Source organism: Ammospiza caudacuta, chromosome 24 (assembly GCF_027887145.1).
Source record: "Ammospiza caudacuta isolate bAmmCau1 chromosome 24, bAmmCau1.pri, whole genome shotgun sequence".
Taxonomy (NCBI): domain Eukaryota; kingdom Metazoa; phylum Chordata; class Aves; order Passeriformes; family Passerellidae; genus Ammospiza; species Ammospiza caudacuta.
Window position 1 is genome coordinate 6,320,152 of NC_080616.1, and position 27,015 is coordinate 6,347,166.

The window sequence follows — 27,015 nt, forward strand, 5'->3', positions numbered from 1 at the left end:
GGAACAAACCAAAGTGTCCAGGGACAAGCCAAGGTGTCCAGGGACAAACCAAAGTGTCCAGGGACAAGCCAGGGTGTCCAGGGACGAGCCAGAGTGTGCAGGGATGAGCCAGAGTGTCCAGGGATGAGCCAGAGTGTGCAGGGATGAGCCAGAGGGTCCAGGAACAAGCCAGAGTGTGCAGGGACAAGCCAGAGTGTGCAGGGATGAGCCAGAGTGTGCAGGGATGAGCCAGAGGGTCCAGGGACGAGCCAGAGTGTGCAGGGACAAGCCAGAGTGTGCAGGGACAAGCCAGAGTGTCCCCGTGCTGGTGTCCCCGGGCTCCTGGGTGGCACTGCCAGCAGCACAGTCCAGCTCTGAGGGCCCAGCCTGTCCCAGTGCCCGCTCAGAGCAGCAGGACCCAGCAGGGATCTCCTGCCCCAGGCTCCCAGCTGCGTCCCGGCCCTTCCCCGCTCACTCCATGGCCGGCGCCCGCTCCCCCTCCGCGTCCCTGGTGCCGGAGTTCATCAGCTCGCGGCGGATCTCGGCCGAGATCTGGGGGTGGCTGTGGAACTTGAGCAGCTCCAGCAGAGCCTCCTTCTGCTCCGAGGCCAGGTCCTCCTTGTAGCGCTGGGCCAGGGCCAGCAGGCTCTGGTGCCACAGCACGGGCAGCGGGCGCCGCTCGGCGCGGAAGGCCAGGAAGTGGAACACCAGCGCGTCCAGCACGCGGAACGGCAGCGCGTACTTCTTGTCGATGAGCAGGCGCAGGAAGATGCTGTTGGCGCCGCTGTACTGCATCTCTGCCAGCTTCAGCAGCGCCGCACTGCGGGAGGGACGGCACGGGCACAGCTCGGGGCATGGGGCGCGGGACAGGGGATGGAGTCATGGGGACATGGGGGAGGTGAGGGGTCAGGGAACAGGGACATGGGGACATGGGGGAGGTCAGGGGACAGGGGATGGAGTCATGGGGACATGGGAGCCGTGAGGGGACAGGGACATGGGGACATGGGGGAGGTCAGGGGACAGGGGATGGAGTCATGGGGACATGGGGGAGGTCAGGGGTCAGGGACATGGGGACATGGGAGAGGTCAGGGGACAGCTCAGGGGATGGAGTCATGGGGACATGGGAGCCGTCAGGGGACAGCTCAGGGGATGGGGCACGGGACAGGGGAGAGGTGAGGGGACAGGGGATGGAGTCATGGGGACATGGGGGAGGTGAGGGGTCAGGGACATGGGGACATGGGAGAGGTCAGGGGTCAGGGACACAGGAAAGGTGAGGGGTCAAGGGACAGGGACATGGGGATGGGAACAGTAAGGGGACAGGATGGAGTCACGGGGACACAGGAGGGGTCAGAGGACAGGGACACAGGAGAGGTGAGGGGGCAGGGGACAGGGACATGGGGACCAGGGAGAGGCTCAGAGTCAGGACACAGAGCCACTGGGACACAGGATGGGGTGACGGGTCAGGGCACAGGGACACAGGGACACAGGGACAAGGGCGTGGTGAGGGGTCAGGGGATGGAGCCATGGGGACACAGGACTGTTGAGGAGCCATGGGACAGGGATATGGGGACATGGGACAGGTGAGGGGTCAGGGGACAGGGACATGGGGACTAGGGAGGGTCTCAGAGTCAGGACACAGAGCCACAGGGACACAGGAGAGGTGAGGGGCCAGGGGACAGGGACACAGGAGTGGTCAGGGGTCAGGGGACAGAGCCATGGGGACCAAGGAGGGGCTCAGAGTCAGGACACAGAGCCACAGGGACACAGGACAGGGTGAAGGGCCAGGGGACAGAGCCACGGGGACAGAGGAGGGACCACAGAGGTCAAGGGGGACCAGGCAGAAGCCACAGGGACCAAGGAACAGGCAGAGCCAAAGCCATGGGGATGGAGAATGGAGCTCAGGGACTGACAAGGGACCACAAGGGCCAGGGGGACTGGAGTCCTGGGGACTGAAGAATGGGCATGGGGGGGCTAGGCAGGAGCCACAAGGACCAGGGAGGGACCACAGGGGTCAGGGGGACCTGGACTGGACCATGGAGCACCGAGGCACAAAGCTGAGCCTTGAACCTCAAGCCCAGAGGGAGCTGAGTGACCCCTGACCACCTCCGAGGGGCTGGAGAGGCTGAGGGCTGGATCCAAGGCGCTTCCCAGGGCCCCTGCAGGAGAAACTCTTCCCCCCCAGCCCCTCAGGGCCTCACCTGGAGTGCAGCACGGGGATGGAGCACTTGCTGAGGATGCTGCCGATGATGATGGCCTCCCTGAGCGTGCAGGTGCCAGACTCACACAGGGGGATGAGGATCCCTGGGAAGGGGAACAGTCAGGTGTCACTGACACATCTTATAAAAAATCTTTTCCTTGGGATTTTTTTCTCCTGAGGAGCTGAGAAGCCTCAGAGGAAAAGAAAAACAATGATTATCTGCTGCTGTGAGATGCAACAGGTGGATCTGTGATTGGTCTCCTGTGGTTGTTTTTAATTAACGGCCAATCACAGTCAGCTGGCTCAGACTCTCAGAGTCACACGATTTTATTATCATTCCATTCCTTTCCTTTCCTTGCAAGCCTTCTGCTGAAATCCTTTCTTCTATTCTTTTACTATAGTTTTAATATATCATTTACTTTTAATATAACATATATCATAAAACAATAAACTAGCCTTCTCAACATGGAGTAGTCAAGATTCTCTTCCCTCGTCCTGGGATGCCTGTGAACACCACCACAGTCAGGTGTCGCAGACATCTTTTATGGAAAATCTTTTCCTTAGGATTTTTCCTCCTGAGAAGCTCAGAGGCCTCAGAAAAAATGTAAACAATGGTTATCTGCTGCTGTGGGATGCAACAGGTGCATCTGTGATTGGTCTCATGTGGTTGTTTCTAATTAATGCCCAATCACAGTCAGCTGGCTCGGACAAAGTCCAAGCCACAAACCTTTGTTACCATTCCTTCTTATTCTATTCTTAGCCAGCCTTCTGATGAAATCCTTTCTTCTATTCTTTTAGTAAAGTTTTAATGTAATATACATCATAAAATAATAAACCAGCCTTCTGAACATGAAGTCAAGATTCTCTTCCCTCATCCTGGGACCCCTGTGAGCCCCACCACAGTCAGGCACCAACCACCTCCACGCACAGCTCAGCCCCTTCCCCCTAGAAATCCCCACTCCTGCAGCATCACCGGGACACCCCCTGGCATGCACCAGCCCCTCAGGGACCCTGCAGGAGCCCTACCCTTGAACCAGGCTGCTGGTTTGAACAGAGCCTTCTTCAGAGCCATGTACAGGTGGAAGTTGAGCCGCTTGTACTCGGCGATGTCGTCGCGGATGCGCGGCAGCAGCACCAGGTTGTAGAACCTCTGGGCCATCCTCTCCTTCAGGTTGGAGGAAAATATCCTGGGACCAGCAAAGCACGAAGGGGTGGGTGAGGAAAGGAGGCCCGATGGGCGGGTTGGTGTTTTGTAACCAGTTTTGGTGATCTGACTGTGGTTATGGGAACGAAAACCCCAAAGATGCCATGGCAGAGGGTCCCTGAGGTGACCTTACCTGGTGGCCTGGTACATGGCAGCCGCTGTCCACGTCTCTGGCTCGGTGATGTAGAGGATCTGCTCCCAGTTGGACAAGGCAGGGATGATTTTGAACGCCTTGGGGAGCTTCCCACTCCTGTACTTGGACAGCACCTTCAGAGACAGGGACAGGGGCCAGGCTGTGACTGGGGGAAGTGACAGCAGGGACAAGAGAGCACATTGTCACCTCAGGGTGGTGGCTGTGGGTTTGGATGTTCCATCCTCACCTCCCTGACACCCCTGTAGACCTCCAGGACACGGGGGTCGAGCTGGGGCATGGGGCAGCCCGAGATCTCCGACAGCGCCGTCTCCACCTCCGTCTGCTTCTCCGTGATCTTCTCCATGATGATGTCGGCCAGCGTGCACCTGGGACGGCAGGGACGGGGTCAGGGGACGTGGGAGCGGTGGCAGGGGCAGTGGGGACATGGGAGGGCTGGCAGGGGACAGGGACAGTGGGGGACATGGGAGGGCTGGCAGGGGACAGGGGCGAGCCAGAGGCTGACAAGGGATGGGGGCCAGCTGGGGGACAATCTGTGCATGCACCAGGGGGACAATCGGGGGTAACAGGGGGGTGACACGATGGGATCACATCACAGGGGATGGGGGTGACCTGGGGGCTGACACTGGATAGGGACTGGGACACTGGGGTGACTCGGGGCTCCGTGGGGCTGACACCGGACAGGGCACAGCCAGCGCAGGGAGGCGGCCCCAGCCCACAGCGCTCACCTCAGGGGTGGGTTCTTGTTCATGAACATCTCGATGGCTTTCTCGTCCTCGGGGTCCACCTCCACCTCCCCGCCGTAGTCCCCGCTCCGTCCCGCGGCCGCCGCCGCCTTCTCCAGCGAAGGCCACTCCTCATCATCCTCCGAGTCCGGGTCGGGACCTGTGGGGAGCGGAGCTGGCTCAGCCCGGGGCCGAGCACCCTCGGGTATTTTAAGATTGGCTTTTTGCAAATATTCAAATTAATATTTTATGTCTTGTGTTAGAAAGTGATGCTGTATTGATGCTCTTAAGTAGCGTGTTAAATACAGTTTTAGGTTATAAAAAATGTTAAAATAGAAATTACGCTATATAGGATACTTTTTTTTTAAAGAAAGGACTCGCAGCGAGATAGCAGCCACAGGACACCTGAATCTTTCAGAGAAAGTGAATTTATTGCCCTCTTATCAGAAGAAACGAACTTCTTCCTGCCTCAAAGGCGCTGTCAGGATTCAGAGGAAGAAGTTGTCGATGACCAGACAGAATCCTGTGTTTGAATGGAATTTATGCATCATACATAATAAAAGTATAACGAATGCATAAGTGTATGAATACGCAACAGACTGTTGTTTTTAAGGGTTAATCCTTTGTTAACGTGGGTCCTTTTTCGGGTTCGTGCTGCCCAGAAAAAGGTTACGGACCCGGACTGTCCGTAACTCTTTAGTGTCTCATATTGTCCTAATTCAAATTGTCCAAATTATTATTACTCTAATATTACTCTATTATCATTCTATTACTCTATTACTTGTATTAGAATTTTTACTTTTATAACTTTTAAAATTTTTAAGACAAGTGATTGGCGTTTTTAAAATCTAAAAAACCAAGCGATTGGCGTTTTTCACCGGGGGGCTCACCGAGAACCGCGCTGAGCTTTCGGGGTGCCGCGGGCGCTCCGGGGCCGTGCTCGGCCTCCAGCTCCTCCTGCTGCCGCCGCGCCTGCTCCAGGATGCGCCGGGACAGCCGCGCGTCCACGAACCCGTCCCCGGTGCCGCCATCGCCGCCCGGCTCCTCCGCCCCGCGCTTCTCCCGCGCCCGGAGCCGCGGGGCCGCGTCCTGCAGGATCTGCTCGGCCAAGGGCAGCGCCGGCGCCGGGCCCGAGCCCCGCGCCCGCCGGGCCTTGGGCATCGCGGCGGGACCGGGCACGGCGGAGCGGAACCGGGGCACGGCGGAGCGGCACACGCGGGATCTGCCCCCGCCTCTTCCGGGGCCACCGGCACCGCCCGTTCCGGTGGCGGCGCCGGCACCATGGGGGTCACCTGGTGAGAGCGGGGGATCCGGGACGGGGGGAAAGCACCGGAAAGGGCTCCTGGAATAGGGGTGGAACCGGGGTAGACTGCTAGAATGGGGGTGAAGGCACCGGGATAGACTCCCGGAATGGGGGACGGAACCGGGAAAAGCTCCTGGAATGGGGGGGGGAGGCACTGGGAAAGGCTCCTGGAATGAAGGGCGGAATCGGGAAGGGCTCCTGGAATGGGGAGCGGAACCGGGAAAAGCTCCTGGAATGGGGGAGCGGAACCGGGAGAGACTCCCGGAATGGGGGACGGAACCGGGAAGGGCTCCTGGAATGGGGGACAGCATCGGGAAGGGCTCCTGGAATGGGGGACGGAACCGGGAAGGGCTCCTGGAATGGAGGGGAGGCGCCGAGATAGACTCCTGGAATGGGGGGCGGAACCGGGATAGATTCCTGGAATGGAGGGAAGGCACCGGGAAAGGCTCCCGGAATGAGGTGACAGCCCCGGGGACGCGGGGAGAGTCTCCGGGCGAGGATGCGGAGCAGCCCCGGGGATGTCCCGGCGGGTCCCCGAGCCCCGGCCCGTGTCGCAGCGTGTCGCAGGTGCCGGTGGCCGAGGGCAAGAGCGTGCAGCAGACGGTGGAGCTGCTGGCGCGGCGGCTGGAGGCGCTGGGCGCGGACAAGCAGGGCACGTTCGGCGTGGACTGCGAGACCTATCACACCGCGGCCACCCTCGGCACGCAGGGTCAGCTGAGCCCTTCTCCGAGCTCCTCTTTCCCTTCTCCTTCCCGTCCTTTTCCCCCTTCTCTCCTCCTTCCCCACCTTCCCTGGAGGCGCCTGCATCTGATGCTGCTTGATGTGGTTTAGGGGTTACAGTGGCAGTGGTGGGCTGGCTGATCTTGAAGGTCTCTTCCAACTTCTGATGATTCTACAATTCCTTCTTTCCTTTCCCCTTTCTTCTTTTCCCTTTTCCTTTCCTCTCTTCCCCTCCTTTTTTTCCCTTTCCTTTTCCCTTCTCCCTCCTCTCCTGGCTCCCCACATCCCTTCCAGGCACTGATGTGATTTTCACCACACAGCCCTGGCTCTGCTGAGCCTGTTGTTCCCAGCCAGAGGAATTTCCTGGGTTCCCACAAAATTCCTGCCTTAAAGCAGCTCCTCTTCCTGCCTCTCGTCCTTGCTTTAATTCTCCATCCTCACGTGTTGTTATGGCATGCACTCAGGCAACAGCTTGGTTTTTCTGATGGAAATTTATAGGGGAAAAGAAATCCTCGGCAGCACCGGGATAAAACATCAGCACGGCTCGGGGTGAGGTGAAAGGAGAACCCCAGGAGCTCCCACTGCCCAGAGGGAGCTGGGCTTGGCCTCTCCTCCACGTTCCAGCTGCCAAAAAAGCAGGAAAAAGCTGCTCTGGAACATCCCAATGGGTCTAGCTGGGAACGGCAGCTCAGCAGAGCCAGGGCTGTGAACACATCAGTGCCTGGAAGGGATGTGGGGAGCCAGGAGAGGAGGGAGAAAGGAAAAGGGAAAAAAGGAGGGGAAGAGGGCTTGGGTATCTCGGGGTCATTCTGAGCAGCAGAGAATCCGAGAGAATTCGTTTTTCCAGCCCTCGCTGTCGTTGCAGGGCAGACAGGGAAGCTGATGTACGTCATGCACAACTCCGAGTACCCCCTGAGCTGCTTCGCCCTCTTCGAGAACGGGCCCTGCCTGGTGGCCGATGCCAACTTTGACACCCTCATGGTGAAGCTCAAGGGCTTCTTCCAGAACGCCAAGGCCAACAAGATCGAGAGCCGCGGCACCCGCTACCAGTACTGCGACTTCCTGGTGAAGCTGGGCACGGTCACCATGGGCCCCAGCGCCAGGGGCATCTCCGTGGAGGTGAGAGATCTTTGGGAAGGGTGGGGAATTCATGGATGGGCAGGGGGAGTCCACGGGAGAAGCTGGAGAAGGTTTAGGGGGGATTGAATTGAGGGTGTCCTGAAGCGAGCCAAGGGGGAAGATGGAGAGGAGTGAGTTAGTGACAAGGGCATGGAGTTCCAGGCAGGGATGGATGGGATGTTGGGAAGAAATTCTTCCCTGGAAGGTGAGAACACCCTGGAATAGATGTCCCAGAGCAGCTGTGGCTGCCCCCAGATCCCTGGAAGTGTCCAAGGCCAGGGGACTTGGAGCAGCCTGGGACAGTAGGAGGTGTCCCTGTCCTGGATGAGCTTTATCCCCAAACCATTCCACGATTCTGGAATTCCCTGTCCTGTCTGTGTCTCAGTGGTGTTGCTGGTGCAGCAGGCAGCTGTGGATCTCCTCTCCTGAGGTTTAATCCTTGGTGCTCCAGGGCTGTCCCTGCAGTGGGAATCCCTGCAGGAATTCTATCCCGATAAAAAACTGATTAAATTCCAGCTGCACAACAGGAGCACCATCCCTCAGGTTAATCAGGTAAAGGGGATAAAACCTCTCCAGTGCTAATTCCGTGCTGATTTGGGGCTTGCTGTCCTTCCCTTTGAATTTTACCTTCCCTTTGGAAAGGGTCTCTTGCATGTTCCCAGCATGTCCTGTTTGTATTTACCCATCCTTGTTAGATGCTGAATGTTTTGAGATGTTTCCATGAAAAGCCTTCCCTGCATGGAAGCTCCAGGGCTGTGGGGCTGTGATCCCAGATGGAATTCTGCCCCTCTGAGCAGCTCCAAACCTGTGGGGCTGTGTTCCCAGGTGGAATTCTGCCCCTGACACCATCTCCAAGCCGGCAGGGCTGTGTTCCCAGGTGGAATTCTGCCCCTCTGAGCAGCTCCAAGCCTGTAGGGATGTGTTCCCAAGTGGAATACTGTTCTTGCTGCTAGTTCCAAACCTGTGGGGATGAGTTCCCAGGTGGAATTCTGCCCCTATGAGCAGCTCCAAACCTGAGGGGATGTGTTCCCAAGTGGAATCCTGTGCTTCCTGCCAGCTCCAAGCCTGTGGGGCTGTGTTCCCAGGTGGAATACTGTTCTTGCTGCCAGCTCCAAACCTGTAGGGATATATTCCCAGGTGGAATTCTGCCCCTATGATCAGCTCCATGCCCGTGGGGATGAGTTCCCAGGTGGAATTCTGCCCCTATGATCAGCTCCATGCCCATGGGGATGAGTTCCCAGGTGGAATTCTGCCCCTCTGAGCAGCTCCAAGTCTGTGGGGATGAGTTCCCAGGTGGAATTCTGCCCCTCTGAGCAGCTCCAAGCCTGTAGGGCTGTGTTCCCAGGTGGAATAGTGCCCCTGGCACCATCTCCAGAGCTCTGGGCTGTGTTCCCAGGTGGAATTCTGCCCCTATGATCAGCTCCATGCCCGTGGGGATGAGTTCTCAGGTGGAATACTGCCCCTCTGAGCAGCTCCAAACCTGTGGGGATGAGTTCCCAGGTGGAATTCTGCCCCTCTGAGCAGCTCCAAGTCTGTAGGGATGTGTTCCCAAGTGGAATACTGTTCTTGCTGCTAGTTCCAAACCTGCAGGGCTGTGTTCCCAGGTGGGATTCTGCCCCTCTGAGCAGCTCCAAACCTGCAGGGCTGTGTTCCCAGGTGGAATACTGCCCCTGTGTGATCGCCAACGACTGCTGGAACCTGCTGATGGAGTTCATGCAGAGCTTCATGGGCAGCCACACGCCCGGCGTCCCGTCGGTGTTCGGCGCCAAGCACGACAGCACCTACAGCCCCGGGGACACCATGGTGCAGTACATGGAGCTCTTCAACAAGATCCGCAAGCAGCAGCAGGTGCCCGTGGCTGGCATCAGGTGAGGAGGAGCCCCTGCAGCTCCTGACTGCACCCTCACCCTGCCTGCACCACCAGCTCCTCCAAAATCTGCCCCAGGAGCTGCTCCTTCTGGAGATTTCCCCGTTCCAAACCGTGCAATTCTGGGTGTCCTCCGTGGTTTGGGAGGGTAGGATCCAGTGGTTCCGTGGTTTTTTGGACAGTGAAAGGAGAAATTCCAGAAAAACACATTCTTAAATTTCTTTTTTTTTTTATGTTCACATCGGTGTTTTGTTGTATTTCATCCCAATAAAAGGATGGGTTTTGGGAGGAGGAGTTGTCCCTGCAGTGAGAGTTGTGTTGTAAATTCCCAGTCTTCCCTTGGATTTGCTTTATGCTCTCAAAGCAAATATTTCCCTGTGAAAAAAATCCAGGAATTCCCTAATTTTCCTCTTCCTGGCACATTCTTACCTTGCCTTCATCTGTAGGTGATGGAAATATCAAAATATGCTGCCTCCCTTGGATCCATTGGTTCTGTGGCTTTTTGGACAGTGTTTGGTGCAGGGAAAACAGAAATTCCACAAAATTACAGACATCTCTTAAATTTCTATTATTTTTTTTTATATCCACATAGGTGTTTTGTTGTATTTCATCCCAATAAAAGGATAGGGTTTGGTGGTTTGTGTTGTAAATTTCCAGTCTTCCTTTGGATTTACTTCAAGAACTTTATGCCCCTAAAGCAAATATTTCCCTGTGAAAAAAATCCAGGAATTCCCTAATTTTCCTCTTCCTGGCACGTTCTTACCTTGCCTTCATCCTCTGTAGTTGATGGGAATGTCAAAATCTGTTTCCTCCCTTGGATCCATTGGTCCTCTGGTTTTGTGGACAGTGTTTTGTGCAGGGAAAAGAGAAATTCCAGAAAAATACAGACATCCCTTAAATTCCTATTATTTTTTATATCCACATCGGTGTTTTGTTGTATTTCATCTCAATAAAAGGATGGATTTTGGGAGGAGGAGTTGTCCCTGCACAGTGAGGGTTGGGCTGGTTTGTGCTGTAAATTTCCAGTCTTCTTTGGATTTAATAAATTTAATCAGCACAGGGCCCAGAAAGAGATGGTTCATGAGCCATAAGAAATGGCACAATGTCCCCTAAGTGAGGTAAAAAATTCCAACATGCTGAATACACTGAATTTTTTGCAGATTTTAGCCCCAAGTTCACGACTGTTCAGTGGTGAAAATTCACTGTCCTAAACTGGGAAAACTTAGAGAAACAAACTGGGATTTATAGGGATGGTTATCCCTGTCCTGTTTCCCATTACAAACCTTAAAGTTTAAAATAAAAAATCCCTGTTAATGAGCAGATTAGTCATGGTGAATGTCGGGAATACTTTGTTAATTCCGTAACCAGAGATGTCAAAACTCTGCTCGTGTGCCTAAAAACCATGGAAGTGTGTGCTGGAATCCCTGGGGATTCTTGGGGTTTTATGAATTCATTGTGCTGCTCCTGGAGCTCCAAAAAGGGACCCCTGGAGCTGCTCCTTTCACTCCCTTGATGGCCAAAATTACTCTTTTTCCCTGAAAAAATCCTCATTTTTGCTGTCAAATCCCAACTGGGAAGGTTGGTTGTTTTCTCAGATGTAGAGGTGAGATCATGCTCCATTGTGGATCCTTTTTTTTTTTTTTGCTTCTGCGCCTCTCAAAATCTCTGTCAGTGTTGTTCCATTCCCTAAATTCATTCCCAAGAGGGATTTTTTTCATTATTTGTATTTATTTATTTATACAGGTGATGTTATCAGGGTTGCAAGTGCTTCAGTGGCAGAGCCTGTCCCAAGTCTCACTGCCATCAGAGTTGGTTGTTTTTTTTGGGGTGACCCCTCATCACCTCATGGATCCTTTGGGGTGACCCCTCATCACCTCATGGACACTTTGGGGTGTCCCCTCATCACCTCATGGACACTTTGGGGTGTCCCCTCATCACCTCATGGACATTTTGGGGTGTCCCCTCATCACCTCATGGACCCTTTGGGGTGACCCCTCATCACCTCATGGATCCTTTGGGGTTACCCCTCATCACCTCATGGACACTTTGGGGTGTCCCCTCATCACCTCATGGACACTTTGGGGTGTCCCCTCATCACCTCAGGGACCCTTTGAGGTGTGCCCTCACCACCTCATGGACACTTTGGGGTGTCTCCTCACCAGAAGGAAGACCCCTGAGGGTCTTCATCACCTCAGCACCTCCTTAGCCCCCTCATCATCTCAGGGTCTTCAATAGTTGGCCTCCCCTTGGCCTCCCCTCAGGGATCCTTTAAGGTGTCCCCCCAGTCCCCTCAGGGTCTTCATCACTCAGAACTCCCTTGATCCCCCCGGGGTGCCCCCTCATCGCCTCAGGATCTCCATCTCAAGGCATCCATCACCTCAAAGCCCTCACAGATTCCCCCTTGTGCCCCCCCATCACCTAAAGGACCCCCGTGGGGCGCGCCCTCGCCATCCCCTCAGCACCGCCATCACCTCAGGGCCGCCGTGGGGTACCTCCCACCCCACGCCACCCCCTCGGGGGCCCCCGCGCCGCCCCTTTAGGAGCCTCTTTGTCTCCGAGACACCCTTATTTACCCTCCCGAGCCTCAACCGAACTTCGGCCCCGCGATTCACAAAGCCCGGTACGTCACGGGCGGGGGCGGGACTCGAACCTGCGCCGGCCCGCCCCCCCCGGCGCCCATTGAACAGCGCCGCCTGCCGGCTGCGCAGACTGCGTACGCCCCGATACCGCTCTGCCCGCCGCGGCGTACGCTACGCCAGCGGAGTGCGTACGCTACGCAAACAGCGTAAACACCCGCGCTCCTCGCCTGTGTGCCACGCTACGCAATCGGCGTAAGCGGCGGAGAGGGAGGCGGGTGTTGGCGTTGAGCGACGCGCGCTCCAGCCAATGGAAAGGCGGGGCGGGGCGCGGTGGCCAATGGGCGGGGAGGGGGCGTGGCCGGCCGGGGCGTCTCGCGCTGGGTGACAGCTCGCGCGTGCTGGTGATGGCGGTAAATAAAGGGGACGGGGGGGCGGGGGGGCGACGGGAGGTGTGCGGGGGGGGACACGCGGGACGCGACCCCTCCTGAGGGCAGAGAGGGACGGAGAGCTGGGGGGATATGGGGGCTGAGGAGAAGGAGGAGGAGAGGAGAGGAGGGGTCTTCGGTGATGCCCCCCTCAAAGGGACCCCCCCCGCCGTGCTCCGTGGTGGGGCTGAGGCGGACCCCGCTCCGCTCCCCCCTCATCCCTCACGGGGGTCGCCGCCTTTGTGTGCGGGCGGGACCCCCGCGCCGGGCTCGGTGGCTCCGCAACTTTGCCTTTGTTGAGGGAACATCCTCCGCTCTCCACGTTCCCCCCCTCATCCTCGGGATCCACTCCCACCTCTCCCCAGATTCCCCCTTTATTCTCCTCTTCCTAAAATCCCCCAAACCCCCCTTCCACCTCCTCCTCGCCGGGATCCTCTCCCCTTCCCTTCGCCGGGACCGTGAGGGGGTGCTGGGGGTCGTGGCTTTGCTGGGAGGGGGGGGGAAAAAACCCTTAAAAAACTCCCTTTAAACCTCCGTGCTAAGCTGGAACGGGGCAAGGGCACCAAAACGAGAAAATTCGGTGCGGGTTTGTGTTTATGTAGGAAAAAAAAACAAGCTTAAAAAGCCGTGCGTTTGTGTCCCCAAGAGGGGGGAAGAGCTGAACTTAATCCGGGGGAGGGCTTGGCAGCAAAACTGCTCCAAAATCCCCTTTTTAAACCTCCAAGGGGATCCCCCTTTGCCACGATCACGGATCAGGGATAACCGAGCCCTTTAAAACGGGAATCCAGCGTAATTTTAGGAAAAAAAAAAAAAATCTCCCGTTAATCGCTTTACGCGTAGGGAACGAGGCTGATCCTTGTGTCAGGGCAGCTGCGGGTGGAGCGGCGTGGGGCGAGCATCCCGTTATCCCGAAATGCTGGAGCTGGGAAAGTGGGAAGTTTTCTTCGCTTTGTGGAGTTTTTTTTTGCTGCAGTTTTTAGTCAGGCAGAGATGCCTGGAGTGGCCGGGCTCGTCTGGTGTGAAACGAGGCGAAATTTGGTCCTTTCACGTTTTCTGCTGCCTCCGGGAAGATGCTCCTGGAGCCCAGGGATGGAGGTGGAGGTCCCGGGGAAAACCGATGGATTTTTCCTGGAGTTTTCAGCCGTTTTTGGGAGGAAGAAGTGCAGAAAGCAGCGGATTAAAAGGGATGATTTGTAGGGCTGGAAGCAAAAAATGAAGTGTTGTGGAGGGGGCTGAGAGCTGAGGAAATGTGGCTGGGATGTGGGAATGAGGATGGGAGGAAGAGCTGGAGGATAAGAGGGGATAAACGAGTGGAATTGTGAATTAAAAACTCCCTGTGCATGCGAGCAGTGTGGATTAAATTCGGATTAAATGAAGTGTTGGGAGCTGCCCTGTGTGGAATTTTCACCAAAATTTGGCTCTGCCCTGGGGGGGCTCCTGTGCTTTATGCAGGGTCAGAGAGGTTGGGTGATCTTTAAGAACCCGAAAAGGAGAAGGCAACAAAAGCGTTTGGTGTTTTATTTGGTGTTTTTAATTGCTGGGTGCTGATATTTGGGAGGGATGTGCCAAGTGTGAGCAGCATTTGATGTCTCTGTGCTTTCAGCAAACCATAAATGTGCATTTATCCCTGCCCTGATCATTCTCCCAGCTGACTCCAAGTGGAAAAGGATGTTTTGAAGTTGGCAGATTTCTTTTTTTCCAGCGTGGAATAATTCCTGGTTTTGTGCAGGCTGGGTTGGTTACAAGAGAATTTTGCTTGTTCAGGAGCAAAGCTTGGACAATAGTCACACATGCAACGGGTTAGGGGCTTAGAAAAGAGCCAAAAAAGCCCAAAGTGGGGATTTTTTTGGGCTGTTTTGTGGCCAAGGATTGTTAGGGAGGAATCTCTTGCTGCAATTCCCGCTGAGATCCCAGCTCCATGTGGTGCAGGGCTTGTGAGGATGCAGAAATTCGGGTTGGGAAGGGAGTGCTGACAATTGCTCAGTGGGGACAGAAAAAAGCACATTCAGGTTCTGGGTGTCTTTATTTTTTTTTTTGCAGAGGATTTCTTGTGGCTGCTGCAGCTCTGCCCACATCACAGGTCATTCTCCTCAGTGCTAAACACACTCACTTGTTAATTATTATTTTTGAGCAGCCCTGTGTTGTCTCAGCACCTCTGGACACGTGACAAGAAGCACTTGCTCAGCACCAAAAGTGGTTTATTCACTAGAAAGGACTGAAAATGCCTTTTAGATCCTGTTTTTCTTGGCCTTTTTTCCCCCTCTTTTCTGTTTTTATACTGAAATGTCACAGGGACTCATAAAATGAAATTTAGTGAGATGATGTTAACCCTCAACCCTAAGAAGATGTTAATGGGTTGATTTAGAGCAGTTAACAAATGGAAATAATTCAAAATAATACAAAATTCTAAAAAATCCTACAAAATTCAGCTGTTGGTGTGAATTCCTTCCTGGCTGTTTTTAGCTCTGGGGAAGTGTGAAAGGTTTTCTGAAATTGACCCCAGCTCTGAGGCAGAACAAAACTGAGGGGTTTGGTTTAAAATTGTTATAAATAAACAGAGAAATAATAAATAAGTTTGCCTGTAAGTGGGAGCAGGGGTTGAGGTGAGGAGGAATGGGAAGATGGGGTTGAAGTTTCCAAGGTTTCCCCTCCAACCCTTTGTGTTGTGCAGGAATTCTCTCCGGTGAGAATGGGAACTTTTCTCGCTTTGTTTAACAACATTTGTGGGTTTCAGCTTGAATATTTCATCAAGGCTTGGGTTTGTTGCTGGGGTTTTTATTTTTATTTTTTTTCCCTTTGGGGAATGAAACGTTGGGAGATGTTTTTATCTCAGCAGCTTGATATTCATAAATCCTTCATTTTTCCCTTTCTCAAACCCCTTCAGCTTTCCCAAAATCTTTACCCTTCCCAAACCCCCTTTCTTCACTGTTCCCAAACTCCTTTATTTTCCCCAAAATCTTTGCCTTTCCCAAACCCCTTCACCTCTGCAAACTCCTTCACTTTTCCCAAACCTCTTCCACCCTTCCCAATCCCTTTCACCCTTCCCCAAAATCTTCACCCTTGCCCAAACCCCCTTTCTTCACCCCTTCCCAAACCCCTCCACCTTTCCCAAAACCTTCACTGTTCCCAAACCCCTTCACTCTTCCCAAACTCTTCCCCCTTTCCCAAACCACTTCACCCTTCACTTTTCCCAAAATCTTCCCCCTTCCCAAACCCCTCCACCACTTCCCAAACCCTTCACCCTTCCCAAAATCTTGATCTTTCCCAAACCTGTCCATCCTTTCCCAAACCCCTCCACCATTCCCAAAACCTTCCCCCTTCCTAAACCCCCTTTCTTAACCCTTTCCAAAAATCCTCCCCTTTCTCAAACCCCTTCACCATTCCCAAACCCCTTCCCCCTTTCCCAAACCCTCTCCACCATTCCCAAACCTCTTCACCCTTCCCCAAAATCTTCCCCTTTCCCAAATCTCTTCATCATTTCTCAAGCACCTCCACCTTTCCCAAAACCCTCCCCTTTCTCAAACCCCTTCACCCTTCCCCAAACCCCTTTTCCAAACCCCTTCACCATTCCCAAACCCCTTCCCCCTTTCCCAAACCCTTCACTTTTCCCAAAATCTTCTTTCCCAAACCCCCTCCACCATTCCCAAACCTCTTCACCCTTCCCCAAAATCTTCCCCTTTCCCAAACCTCTTCATCATTTCTCAAGCACCTCCACCTTTCCCAAAACCTTCACTGTTCCCAAACCCCTTCACTCTTCCCAAACTCTTTCCCCTTTCCCAAACCACTTCACCCTTCACTTTTCCCAAAATCTTCTCCCTTCCCAAACCCCTCCACCACTTCCCAAACTCTTCACCCTTCCCAAAATCTTGATCTTTCCCAAACCTGTCCATCCTTTCCCAAAATCTTCACTGTTCCCAAACCCCTCCACCATTCCCAAAACCTTCCCCCTTCCCAAATCCCCTTTCTTCACCCTTTCCCAAACTCCTTCACTTTTCCCAAAATCCTCCCCTTTCTCAAACCCCTTCACCATTCCCAAACCCCTTCCCCCTTTCCCAAACCCTTCACTTTTCCCAAAATCTTCTTTCCCAAACCCCCTCCACCATTCCAAAACCTCTTCACCCTTCCCCAAAATCTTCCCCTTTCCCAAACCTCTTCATCATTTCTCAAGCACCTCCACCTTTCCCAAAACTGTCATTGTTCCCAAACCCCTCCACCATTCCCAAAATCTTCACCTTTTCCCAAACTCTTCACCCTTCCCAAAATCTTGATCTTTCCCAAACCTGTCCATCCTTTCCCAAACCCCTTCATCATTCTCAAAATCTTCCCCTTTCCCAAACCCCTTCACCCTTTCCCAAACCCCTTCACCTTCCCCAAAATCTCACCTTTTTCCAAATCCCATCACCTTTCCCAAACCCTTTTACCCTTTCCAAACCTCATTCACTCTTTCCAAACTTTTCACCCCTTTCCAAACTCCTTCACTTTTCCCAAAATCTTCCCCTTCCCCAAACCCCTTCACCCTTCCCAATCTTCTTTCCCAAATCCCTTCACCTTTCCCAAATCCCTTCACCTTTCCCAAAATCTTCTCCTTTCCCAAACAACTTCACCCCTTCCCAAAATCTTCACCTTTCCCAAATCCCTTCACCTTTCCCAAAATCTTCACCTTTCCCAAATCCCTTCACTTTTCCCAAAATCTTCACCTTTCCCAAACCCCCTTTCTCCACCCCTTCCTAAACTCCTTCACTTTTCCCAAAATTTTCCCCTTTCCCAAACCCTCCCCCCCAGACTCTTCTCTGGAAAAAATCCCCCCTTGAATTCCAGTGAGAGAAGGAGCTCCCTCATTAGTGTCAAACCCTTAATGAGCTTTTGCTCCTAAGGATGCTGAGCAAATCCAAATTATTGAACAGAAATTATCTAAAAATCCCATTCAGAGCTGAGAATATCTCAGCTGTTGGTTGATGTTTCCCTGTATGCCCACAGATTCTTTTCACTTTGGGGTTTTTGGAGGTTTTTGGGTCAGGTGAGGCTTTTGTGGCTCAAAATTCCGGCCCAGAGCAGCCAGAGCACCCCATGGAAACAAAACAGATTAAAAAGGAGAAGAGATAAAGCTGGAGGTGAGGTTCTGCCCTTTGCCACCTTTGGGATGGAATTTGAGGTGAAATAAAGCTGATTATTTATCAATTTGCTGTAATTGATATCCTGGTGCACTGAGGGAAATTCAGATTAAACCCCACTGTTCTGCTGGCTGTGAAAGGGAAAATAAAATTCCCTTTTTACAACAGCATTAAGGAGTGCCTGCAGTAGGCAGAAAACAACACAAAGCTGCCAAGTTTATCTATTTTTCCTAATTGTTGTTAATGAGCTTTTAGCTTGCAAGATGATCATGAGGAGCACGTGAGCTGTTCCACCTCCAGCTGGTGACAAATCAGCTGCAATCCCTCAGAAAACAGCAAATTCCTGGGACCTACCTCGAGATTTTTGCAAGAACACTGGCTGGGTGAGCCCCTTTAATTAGCTAATTATGCTGGAAATCACTCAGAAGTCGGGATTTAGTGAGGGAATAAAAAAATACCTGAAAAAACCTGGAGCTTTTCTTGGTGCTCTCACTTCTCTCGCGTCTCTGCTGGGCTCTGAAATTCAGATTTCTGCTGCTTTTTTTTCCAAATGGAGACAGAGCTGCAGCCCAGGGATGTGACAGCTCCAAGTTGCTCTGAAATGTGTCCTGAGGAACGTGGCACTCGTGGCAAATGGAATATTTAAAGACAGATTCTCACTGAGGAGGTGTTTTGGTGTTTCTGCTGCAGTTTTAAGGAGTTTGCTGATTAAAATAGCAAAGAAATAAAAAGTGCATCCTCAGGAATCCCCCCACAAGGCTGGAATCTCTAAATAACTTGGATTTTAAAGGAAATAATTGTTTAGGGGGAGGTGGTGTGGGCTCTGAAATTCAGATTTCTGCTGCTTTTCTCTTCTGAATGGAGACAGAGCTGCAGCCCAGGGATGTGACAGCTCCAAGTTGCTCTGAAATGTGTCCTGAGGAACGTGGCACTCGTGGCAAATGGAATATTTAAAGACAGATTCTCACTGAGGAGGTGTTTTGGTGCAGTTTTAAGGAGTTTGCTGATTAAAATAGCAAAGAAATAAAAAGTGCATCCTCAGGAATCCCCCCACAAGGCTGGAATCTCTAAATAACTTGGATTTTAAAGGAAATAATTGTTTAGGGGGAGGTGGTGTGGACTACAAAAACATTCTAGATTTAGAAGAAAATGGCATTAATTATGCTGAAAAAATTGGCATTATTATTAAAATGGCATTAATTATGCTGAAAAAAAAAAATCCATATAAAACTCTGTTATTCTTCAAAAAACCCCTGAAATCAGCTGTTTATTCCCTGGAGCTGTGAGCAAGAGCCCTGAGCTTGGATTTAATGATGTTTAATCATTCTTTCAGAAGCACAAAGGAGGCACTAAAAGCTGTTCAGCTGAGCTAGAATGAACTAAAAGCTGGAACTGAGATTCAAAAGTGATTTATTTGCAGAGGTAAATCCATAATCCCAGCAGTCAGGAGTTAATCTGGCTTCAGACTGAGACTAAAGCAAATCTGTTTAACTAAGAATAGTTAATTCACCTGAAGCAGGGCAGGGATGGAGATCCTGCTCAGCAGAGTTTGTTTGGGAGGAAATAAAATAAAATAAAATAAAATAAAATAAAACAAATTAAAATAAAATGTGGAAACAGCAAGGGAGGGGAAAAAAAAAATCTCTTTTGGAATTTTTTCTGCTCTTTTCCTGCACTTCTCAGTTGGTTTGGGTAATGTGGAAATAAATCAGAATTAGGAAGGAAATAAAATAAAATAAAATAAAATAAAATAAAATAAAATAAAACAAAATAAAATAAAATGCGGAAACAGCAAGGGAGGGGAAAAAAAAAATCTCTTTTGGAATTTTTTCTGCTCTTTTCCTGCACTTCTCAGTTGGTTTGGGTAATGTGGAAATAAATCAGAATTAGGAAGGAAATAAAATAAAATAAAATAAAATAAAATAAAATAAAATAAAATAAAATAAAATAAAATAAAATGTGGAAACAGCAAGGGAGGGGGGAAAAAAATCTCTTTTGGAATTTTTTCTGCTCTTTTCCTGCACTTCTCAGTTGGTTTGGGTAATGTGGAAATAAATCAGAATTAGGAAGGAAATAAAATAAAATAAAATAAAATAAAATAAAATAAAATAAAATAAAACAAAATAAAATAAAATGTGGAAACAGCAAGGGAGGGGGGAAAAAAATCTCTTTTGGAATTTTTTCTGCTCTTTTCCTGCACTTCTCAGTTGGTTTGGGTAATGTGGAAATAAATCAGAATTAGGAAGGAAATAAAATAAAATAAAATAAAATAAAATAAAATAAAATAAAATAAAATAAAATAAAATAAAATGCGGAAACAGCAAGGGAGGGGGGAAAAAAAAATCTCTTTTGGAATTTTTTCTGCTCTTTTCCTGCACTTCTCAGTTGGTTTGGGTAATGTGGAAATAAATCAGAATTAGGAAGGAAATAAAATAAAATAAAATAAAATAAAATAAAATAAAATAAAATAAAATAAAATAAAATAAAATAAAACAAAATAAAATAAAATGCGGAAACAGCAAGGGAGGGGAAAAAAAAAATCTCTTTTGGAATTTTTTCTGCTCTTTTCCTGCACTTCTCAGTTGGTTTGGGTAATGTGGAAATAAATCAGAATTAGGAAGGAAATAAAATAAAATAAAATAAAATAAAATAAAATAAAATAAAATAAAATAAAATAAAATAAAATAAAATGTGGAAACAGCAAGGGAGGGGGGAAAAAAAATCTCTTTTGGAATTTTTTCTGCTCTTTTCCTGCACTTCTCAGTTGGTTTGGGTAATGTGGAAATAAATCAGAATTAGGAAGGAAATAAAATAAAATAAAATAAAATAAAATAAAATAAAACAAAATAAAATAAAATGCGGAAACAGCAAGGGAGGGGAAAAAAAAAATCTCTTTTGGAATTTTTTCTGCTCTTTTCCTGCACTTCTCAGTTGGTTTGGGTAATGTGGAAATAAATCAGAATTAGGAAGGAAATAAAATTAAAAGGGTTTAGGAGCAGCTTTTTGTGGCATCAAACCCAAATTCACCTCTCCCTCTTTTCCCTCCTTGTCCTGGTGTTGTTTCATTGAGGACAAATTGAGGGGATGAACTTTAACCCCTTAGGAGGATAATTTATTAAAATAACAGATAATAAATTAAAATAACAGATAATTTATTAAAATAACAGATGCTGCAGGATGGGCCTGCAGCTCTTAAGGAAGAGTTCACAAATCAGGGTCCTGCCTCCACCTTGGCCCTCACAAAATCCTGAAATTCACAAATAAATAAAATATTCCAGCCTAAAATGCAAATCAGGAATAACTCCACCAGGACCAAGGCACCCCTCACATCCTAAAATTCACAAATAAATAAAATATTTCAGCCTGATAAGCAAATCAGGAATAACTCCACCAGGACCAAGGTACCCCTCACATCCTAAAATTCACAAATAAATAAAATATCTCAGCCTGATAAGCAAATCAGGAATAATTCCATCAGGACCAAGGCACCCCTCACAAAATCCTGAAATTCACAAATAAATAAAATATTCCAGCCTAAAATGCAAATCAGGAATAATTCCACCAGGACCAAGGCACCCCTCACATCCTAAAATTCACAAATAAATCAAATATTCCAGCCTGATAAGCAAATCAGGAATAATTCCATCAGGGAAATGTAGATTTGGACAAGTGAAATTTTTCCTTTTGTACCCAAAAATTGAGGCACAAACCTCAGGTGAGGCTGGGGCTGAGGAGTCAAATTTTAGTTTTATTCTATTTTTAACACATTTCGTTTCAAATTTAGTTTTATTCTTTTAGTTTTTAGTTCAGATCTCTGTTTGGAGGGAAACAAAAGAAAACAAAAAAGAGCAAAAAAAGAGAGCAAAACTCCCGTTACAATACAATAAATCGTCTTCAGTGTTAAATATGCAAATTCTCATTAACCCATCTACTACAGCATGCATATCTTATAACATTTCTACACAACCTATAAAAATCACTACATTGCCATGCTATGTTTACATGTTAAACCCTAAATCTTATTCTTTAAGCCTTATCTACCAAGCTGCAAAGCCTGCTCTGAATCTTAAGTCTACCTACTTGCAGAAAAAATTGTTTCTTCCCAAAAAATCACATTCAACTGGTCACAACTAAAGTATCTCCAAAGTTACTTTCATTTCAATCTCACATATAGTTTCTGTATTCTCAAAATCTTTTACTAAGCAGTCATATTTGAAAAACTTTCTTGTTTCATCCTGCCCAACACTCTGACTCCTTGGGATTCACCAGGAAAAGCAGAGGGAGGTGACAGCAGGAAAAAAAAAAAAAAAAAAAAAAAACAAAAAAAAGCAGGATTTGGGTAATTTTATCCATGTTTTCCTACAATGCTACAAAAAAATAGTTAAAAAAAAAAAAATCAAATGTGCTTTGTTTAATGTGCTAATGGTTCTGTGCTTCACTTCTGCCATTCCCTGGAGGAATGAGTGAAAAAATCTGAGCTTCCCACCTGTCCTGGCAGATGATTTTCAGGGATTTGTGCTCTTTTATTCATTCTGGAATCACCTTTTGGACAAATAAAGCAGCATCATTGCAGGGCTGAGCCCCCAGCACCTCTCCCGGCCCCTGGATTGGGTTTTATTTTTACTTTTTGCAGATTTCTTTAGAAAAAGAAAGTGGCTGCTGTCACCAGATGGCTTTAATCAGGTTCCAAACGAGCAGCAATGGCACAAAGGAGCAGAATGAGCCCGGATGGTTTCTTGTAACTCCCTTTGAGGGGCAGCAGCCGAATTGGTTTTGCTGCGTTTGGCTCTGGGAGTTTTAGAGGAGCTCCCTGTGAGGTTTCTCCGGGATTCTGAGCCTGCAAGGCAGCACAGTGGGGTTTGCCCCGGTGCTGAAGTGATTTACAAGGCGAGAAGTTTTCAAATCGCCTCTCAAATGTTATTAGCTGAACTGATGCCCCTATTTTGATTTTATTCCCTGGGGGTTTTGTTCAGTTTTACTCATCTTGAACGGATTGCAGGGCTCCAAGGGCTTCCTTCTCCCTCTTTTGCTTCCCCATCTCCATGCAGAGGAGCCAAGTGCTTCCTTCTCCCTCATTTTCCTTTCTCCCTGCTTTTTCCTCTCTCTCTTTTTCCCTTCTCCCTCTTTTTCCTCCCTTTTTCTTGTCCCTTCTCCCTCTTTTTTCCTTCTTCCTCCTTTTCCCTTCTCCCTCTTTTTCCTTTGTCTTTTCCCCTTCTCCCTTTTTCTTTTCCCCTTCTCCCTCTTTTTTCTTTCTCTCTCTTTTTCCTCCCTTTTTCTTTCCCCTTCTCCCTCTTTCTTCTACTTTTTCACTCTTTTTTCCTTCTCCCTGTTTTTTCCCTTCTCCCTCATTTTCCCTTCTCCCTCTTTTTCCTCCCTTTTTCTTGTCCCTTCTCCCTCTTTTTTCCTTCTTCCTCCTTTTCCCTTCTCCCTCTTTTTCCTTTCTGTCTTTTCCCCTTCTCCCTTTTTCTTTTCCCTTCTCCCTCTTTCTTCTCCTTTTCCCCTCCTTTTCCCTTCTCCCTCGTTTTCCCTTCTCCCTGTTTTTTCCTTTCTCTCTCTTTTTCCTTTCGCTCTCTTTTAACCTTCTCCCTCATTTTCCTCCCTTTTTCTTGTCCCTTCTCCCTCCTTTTCCCTTCTCGCACTTTTTCCTCCCTTTTTCTTTTTCCTTTTCCCGTTTTTTTCCTTCTCCCTCTTTTTCCTCTCTTCTTCTTTTCCCTTCTCCCTCATTTTCCTCCCTCTGTCTTTTCCCTTCTCCCTCTTTTTCCCTGTTTTTTCCTTTCTCTCTCTTTTTCCTTTCTCTCTCTTTTCCTCTTTTTCCTCCCTTTTTCTTTTCCCTTCTTCCTCTTTTTCTCTTCTCCCTCTTTCTTTTTCCTTCTCCCTTTTTTTTCCTTCTCCCTCCTTTTTCCTCCCTTTTTATTTTCCATTCTTCCTCTTTTCCCCTTCTCCCACTTTCTTCTCCTTTTTCCCTCTTTTCCCCTTCTCCCTCCTTTTTCCTTTTTTTCTCCTTCTCCCTCCTTTTCCCTTCTCCCACTTTTTCCTCCCTTTTTCTTTTTCCCTTTTCTTTCTTTTCCCTTCTCCCTCTTTTTCCCTTCTCCCTCTTTATTCTTTCTCTCTCTTTTCCCTCCCTTTTTCTTTCCCCTTCTCCCTCTTTCTTCTACTTTTTCACTCTTTTTTCCTTCTCCCTGTTTTTTCCCTTCTCCCTCTTTTGCTCTTCTCCCTCATTTTCCTCCCTTCTTCCTTTCCCTTCTCCCTCTTTCTTCTCCTTTTTCCCTCTTTCCCCCTTCTCCCTCTTTCTTTTCCCTCCTCCTTTTTCCTTTATCCTTCTTTTCCCCTTCTCCCTCTTTTTTCTTTCTCTCTCTTTTTCCTCCCTTTTTCTTTCCCCTTCTCCCTCTTTCTTCTACTTTTTCACTCTTTTTTCCTTCTCCCTGTTTTTTCCTTTCTCTCTCTTTTTCCTCCCTTCTTCCTTTCCCTTCTCCCTCTTTCTTCTCCTTTTTCCCTCTTTCCCCCTTCTCTCTCTTTCTTTTCCCTCCTCCTTTTTCCTTTCTCCTTCTTTTTCCCTTCTCCCTCTTTTCCCCTTCTCCCTCCTTTCCCCCCCATCCCTTCTCTTGTAAAGATCTAAGCAGATGGGAAAATGAAGATTTTACAGAGATCCCTTAAAATCAGCTTTTATGGGAAAAACAAAGCAAACCCAAGAGTTAAAGGTGATAATTCCAAAGAGCAGAGCTCTGAGTGTTTCCTTCCAGAGCTTTTGCACCCCAAGCTGTTCATTCCCCATCCCTAAATCCTGCTGGTGCTCGTGGCTTGTCCCATCCCATCCACTTTGGGGTTTCTGGGGCAGCCCCAGCCCTGGCATCTCTGCCAGCTTCGTTTTGAGGTTTTTCCTGTGTTTGCAGTCCTGGCTCTCAAATCCTGCTCCCCTTTAATCCCAGCCCTGGGAGCTGCGGCTCTCGGTTCCAGGAGGGGATTGTCACAAAATGTTTGGAAAAGAGAGCAAAACTTCTCTCCTCAGTCCTGGGCCAGCTTTTCCAGGGATTTATTTCACTCTGATTGTTCCAGCTGCCTTTGGAACGTGTGAGAATTTATTCCAATTTTTTGTGTTTTCATGGAAAGCGTCAAAAATCTGAGTCAGCAGGAGAAATGAATGTGAAGAACTCTGGTGGGTGGAGAATTCACTTTTGAGGAAAATCCTCTCATTCAAGTGGTTTGAATTCACTTCACTTTTGAGGAAAATCCTCTCATTGAAGTGACACAAACACAAATCCTTCCTAACTCAATGATGGCCTGGATTTGTGAGGGAATTATCTGGGGGTACCTGAATTGAAGAGGGGAAAATCAAATCAGCATCAGTGTTTGCAGTCCTGGCTCACAAATCCTGCTCCCCTTTAATCCCAGCCCTGGGATTGCCCCTGGGAGCTCCAGCTGCCTTTGGAAGGTGTGAGAATTTATTCCAATTTTTTGTGTTTTCATGGAAAGCATCAAAAATCTGAGTCAGCAGAAGTGTTGAATGGGAAGAACTCTGGTGGGTGGAGAATTCACTTTTGAGGAAAAACCTCTCATTCAAGTGGTTTGGGGTTAAACCAACACAATTCCTTCCTAACTCAATGATGGCCTGGATTTGTAAGGGAATTATCTGTGGGTACCTAGAGAGAGGAGGGGAATATCAAATGCAGCATCATTTGATATTTGTTTGCAGTCCTGGCTCACAAATCCTGCTCCCCTTTAATCCCAGCCCTGGGAGCTGCAGCTCTCGGTTCCAGGAGGGGATTGTCACAAAATGTTTGGAAAAGAGAGCAAAACTTCTGTCCTCAGTCCTGGGCCAGCTTTTCCAGGGATTTATTTCACTCTGATTGCAGGGGGTGCAGGGCTGGACCTGCAGCTGCTCCAGCTGCCTTTGGGAGGTGTGAGAATTTATTCCAATTTTTTGTTTTCATGGAAAGCATCAAAAATCTGAGTCAGCAGGAGAAGTGTTGAATGGGAAGAACTCTGGTGGGAGAATTCACTTTTGAGGAAAAACCTCTCATTCAAGTGGTTTGAATTCACTTCACTTTTGAGGAAAAAGCTCTCATTAAAGTGACACAAACACAAATCCTTCCTAACTCAGTGATGGCCTGGATTTGTGAGGGAATTATCTGGGGGTACCTGAATTGAAGAGGGGATATCAAATCAGCATCATTTGATATTTGTTTGCAGTCCTGGCTCACAAATCCTGCTCCCCTTTAATCCCAGCCCTGGGAGCTGCAGCTCTCGGTTCCAGGAGGGGATTGTCACAAAATGTTTGTGAGCACGTGGAAAAGAGCAAAACTTCTCTCCTCAGTCCTGGGCCAGCTTTTCCAGGGATTTATTTCACTCTGATTGTTCCAGCTGCCTTTGGAACGTGTGAGAATTTATTCCAATTTTTTGTGTTTTCATGGAAAGCATCAAAAATCTGAGTCAGCAGGAGAAATGAATGTGAAGAACTCTGGTGGGTGGAGAATTCACTTCACTTCTGTGGAAAAACCTCTCACCGAAGTGACACAAACACAAATCCTTCCTAACTCAGTGATGGCCTGGGTTTGTAAGGGAATTATCTGGGGGTACCTGAATTGAAGAGGGGATATCAAATCAGCATCATTTGATATTTGTTTCCAGTCCTGGCTCACAAATCCTGCTCCCCTTTAATCCCAGCCCTGGGATTGCCCCTGGGAGCTCCAGCTGCCTTTGGAACGTGTGAGAATTTATTCCAATTTTTTGTGTTTTCATGGAAAGAGTCAAAAATCTGAGTCAGCAGCAGAAGTGTTGAATGGGAAGAACTCTGGTGGGTGGAGAATTCACTTTTGAGGAAAAACCTCTCATTGAAGTGTCACAAACACAAATCCTTCCTAACTCAACGATGGCCTGGATTTGTAGGGAATTATCTGGGGGTACCTGAATTGAAGAGGGGATATCAAAGGCAGCATCAGAGGGGGTTTGTGCTGGAATTCCTGAATTTGGACAGACAGAGCTGCTTCGGCAGCTGCCTCAGGTGGTTGGGGTCCCTTCCCTTTCCCAGCAGGAAATCTCCCGGGCCAGCACAGGAAAAGCTGGAGCAGAGGGCAAAGGGCACTGATTGATCTCCTGCATTCCTTCATCCTGTTCCCTTCTATTGATTTCTATCTTGATTTATTTCTATTCCCTTCTATTGATTTCTATCTTGATTTATTTCTATTCCCTTCTATTGATTTATATTCCCTTCTATTTATTTATATCTTTATTGATTTCTATTCCCTTCTATTGATTTCTATTCCCTTCTATTGATTTCTATTCCCTTCTATTGATTTCTATTCCCTTCTATTGATTTATATCTTTATTTATTTATATTCCCTTCTATTGATTTCTATTCCCTTCTATTTATTTATATTCCCTTCTATTTATTTCTATTCCCTTCTATTGATTTATATTCCCTTCTATTTATTTATATCTTTATTTATTTATATTCCCTTCTATTGATTTCTATTCCCTTCTATTTATTTATATTCCCTTCTATTTATTTCTATTCCCTTCTATTTATTTCTATTCCCTTCTATTTATTTATATCTTTATTTATTTCTATTCCCTTCTATTGATTTCTATTCCCTTCTATTTATTTATATCTTTATTTATTTCTATTCCCTTCTATTTAT

The 27,015-nt window shown here is 48.6% G+C and overlaps 2 protein-coding genes across 3 annotated transcripts; one reads left to right on the forward strand and one right to left on the reverse strand.

The window, feature by feature from the left end:
• Positions 1-174: 174 nt before the first annotated feature.
• Positions 175-5,471, reverse strand: BYSL (bystin like). Its single transcript, XM_058819347.1, has 7 exons — positions 5,147-5,471; positions 4,260-4,416; positions 3,761-3,899; positions 3,514-3,647; positions 3,203-3,363; positions 2,178-2,280; positions 175-799 (listed from the first exon to the last, which is right to left on the reverse strand). The coding sequence occupies exons 1-7, from the start codon at positions 5,415-5,417 to the stop codon at positions 451-453; spliced, it is 1,314 nt and encodes a 437-aa protein (XP_058675330.1). The 5' UTR covers positions 5,418-5,471; the 3' UTR covers positions 175-450.
• Positions 5,472-5,499: 28 nt separating this feature from the next.
• On the forward strand, positions 5,500-10,485 carry MED20 (mediator complex subunit 20). 2 transcript variants are annotated; one of them, XM_058819348.1, is made up of 4 exons: positions 5,500-5,551; positions 6,099-6,268; positions 7,145-7,398; positions 9,055-10,485. In XM_058819348.1, the coding sequence occupies exons 1-4, from the start codon at positions 5,538-5,540 to the stop codon at positions 9,268-9,270; spliced, it is 654 nt and encodes a 217-aa protein (XP_058675331.1). In that variant the 5' UTR covers positions 5,500-5,537; the 3' UTR covers positions 9,271-10,485. The 2 variants fall into 2 exon arrangements, with proteins under 2 accessions (XP_058675331.1, XP_058675332.1); XM_058819349.1 differs by having other exon boundaries at positions 5,524-5,551; positions 6,117-6,268.
• The last annotated feature ends 16,530 nt before the right edge of the window (positions 10,486-27,015 follow it).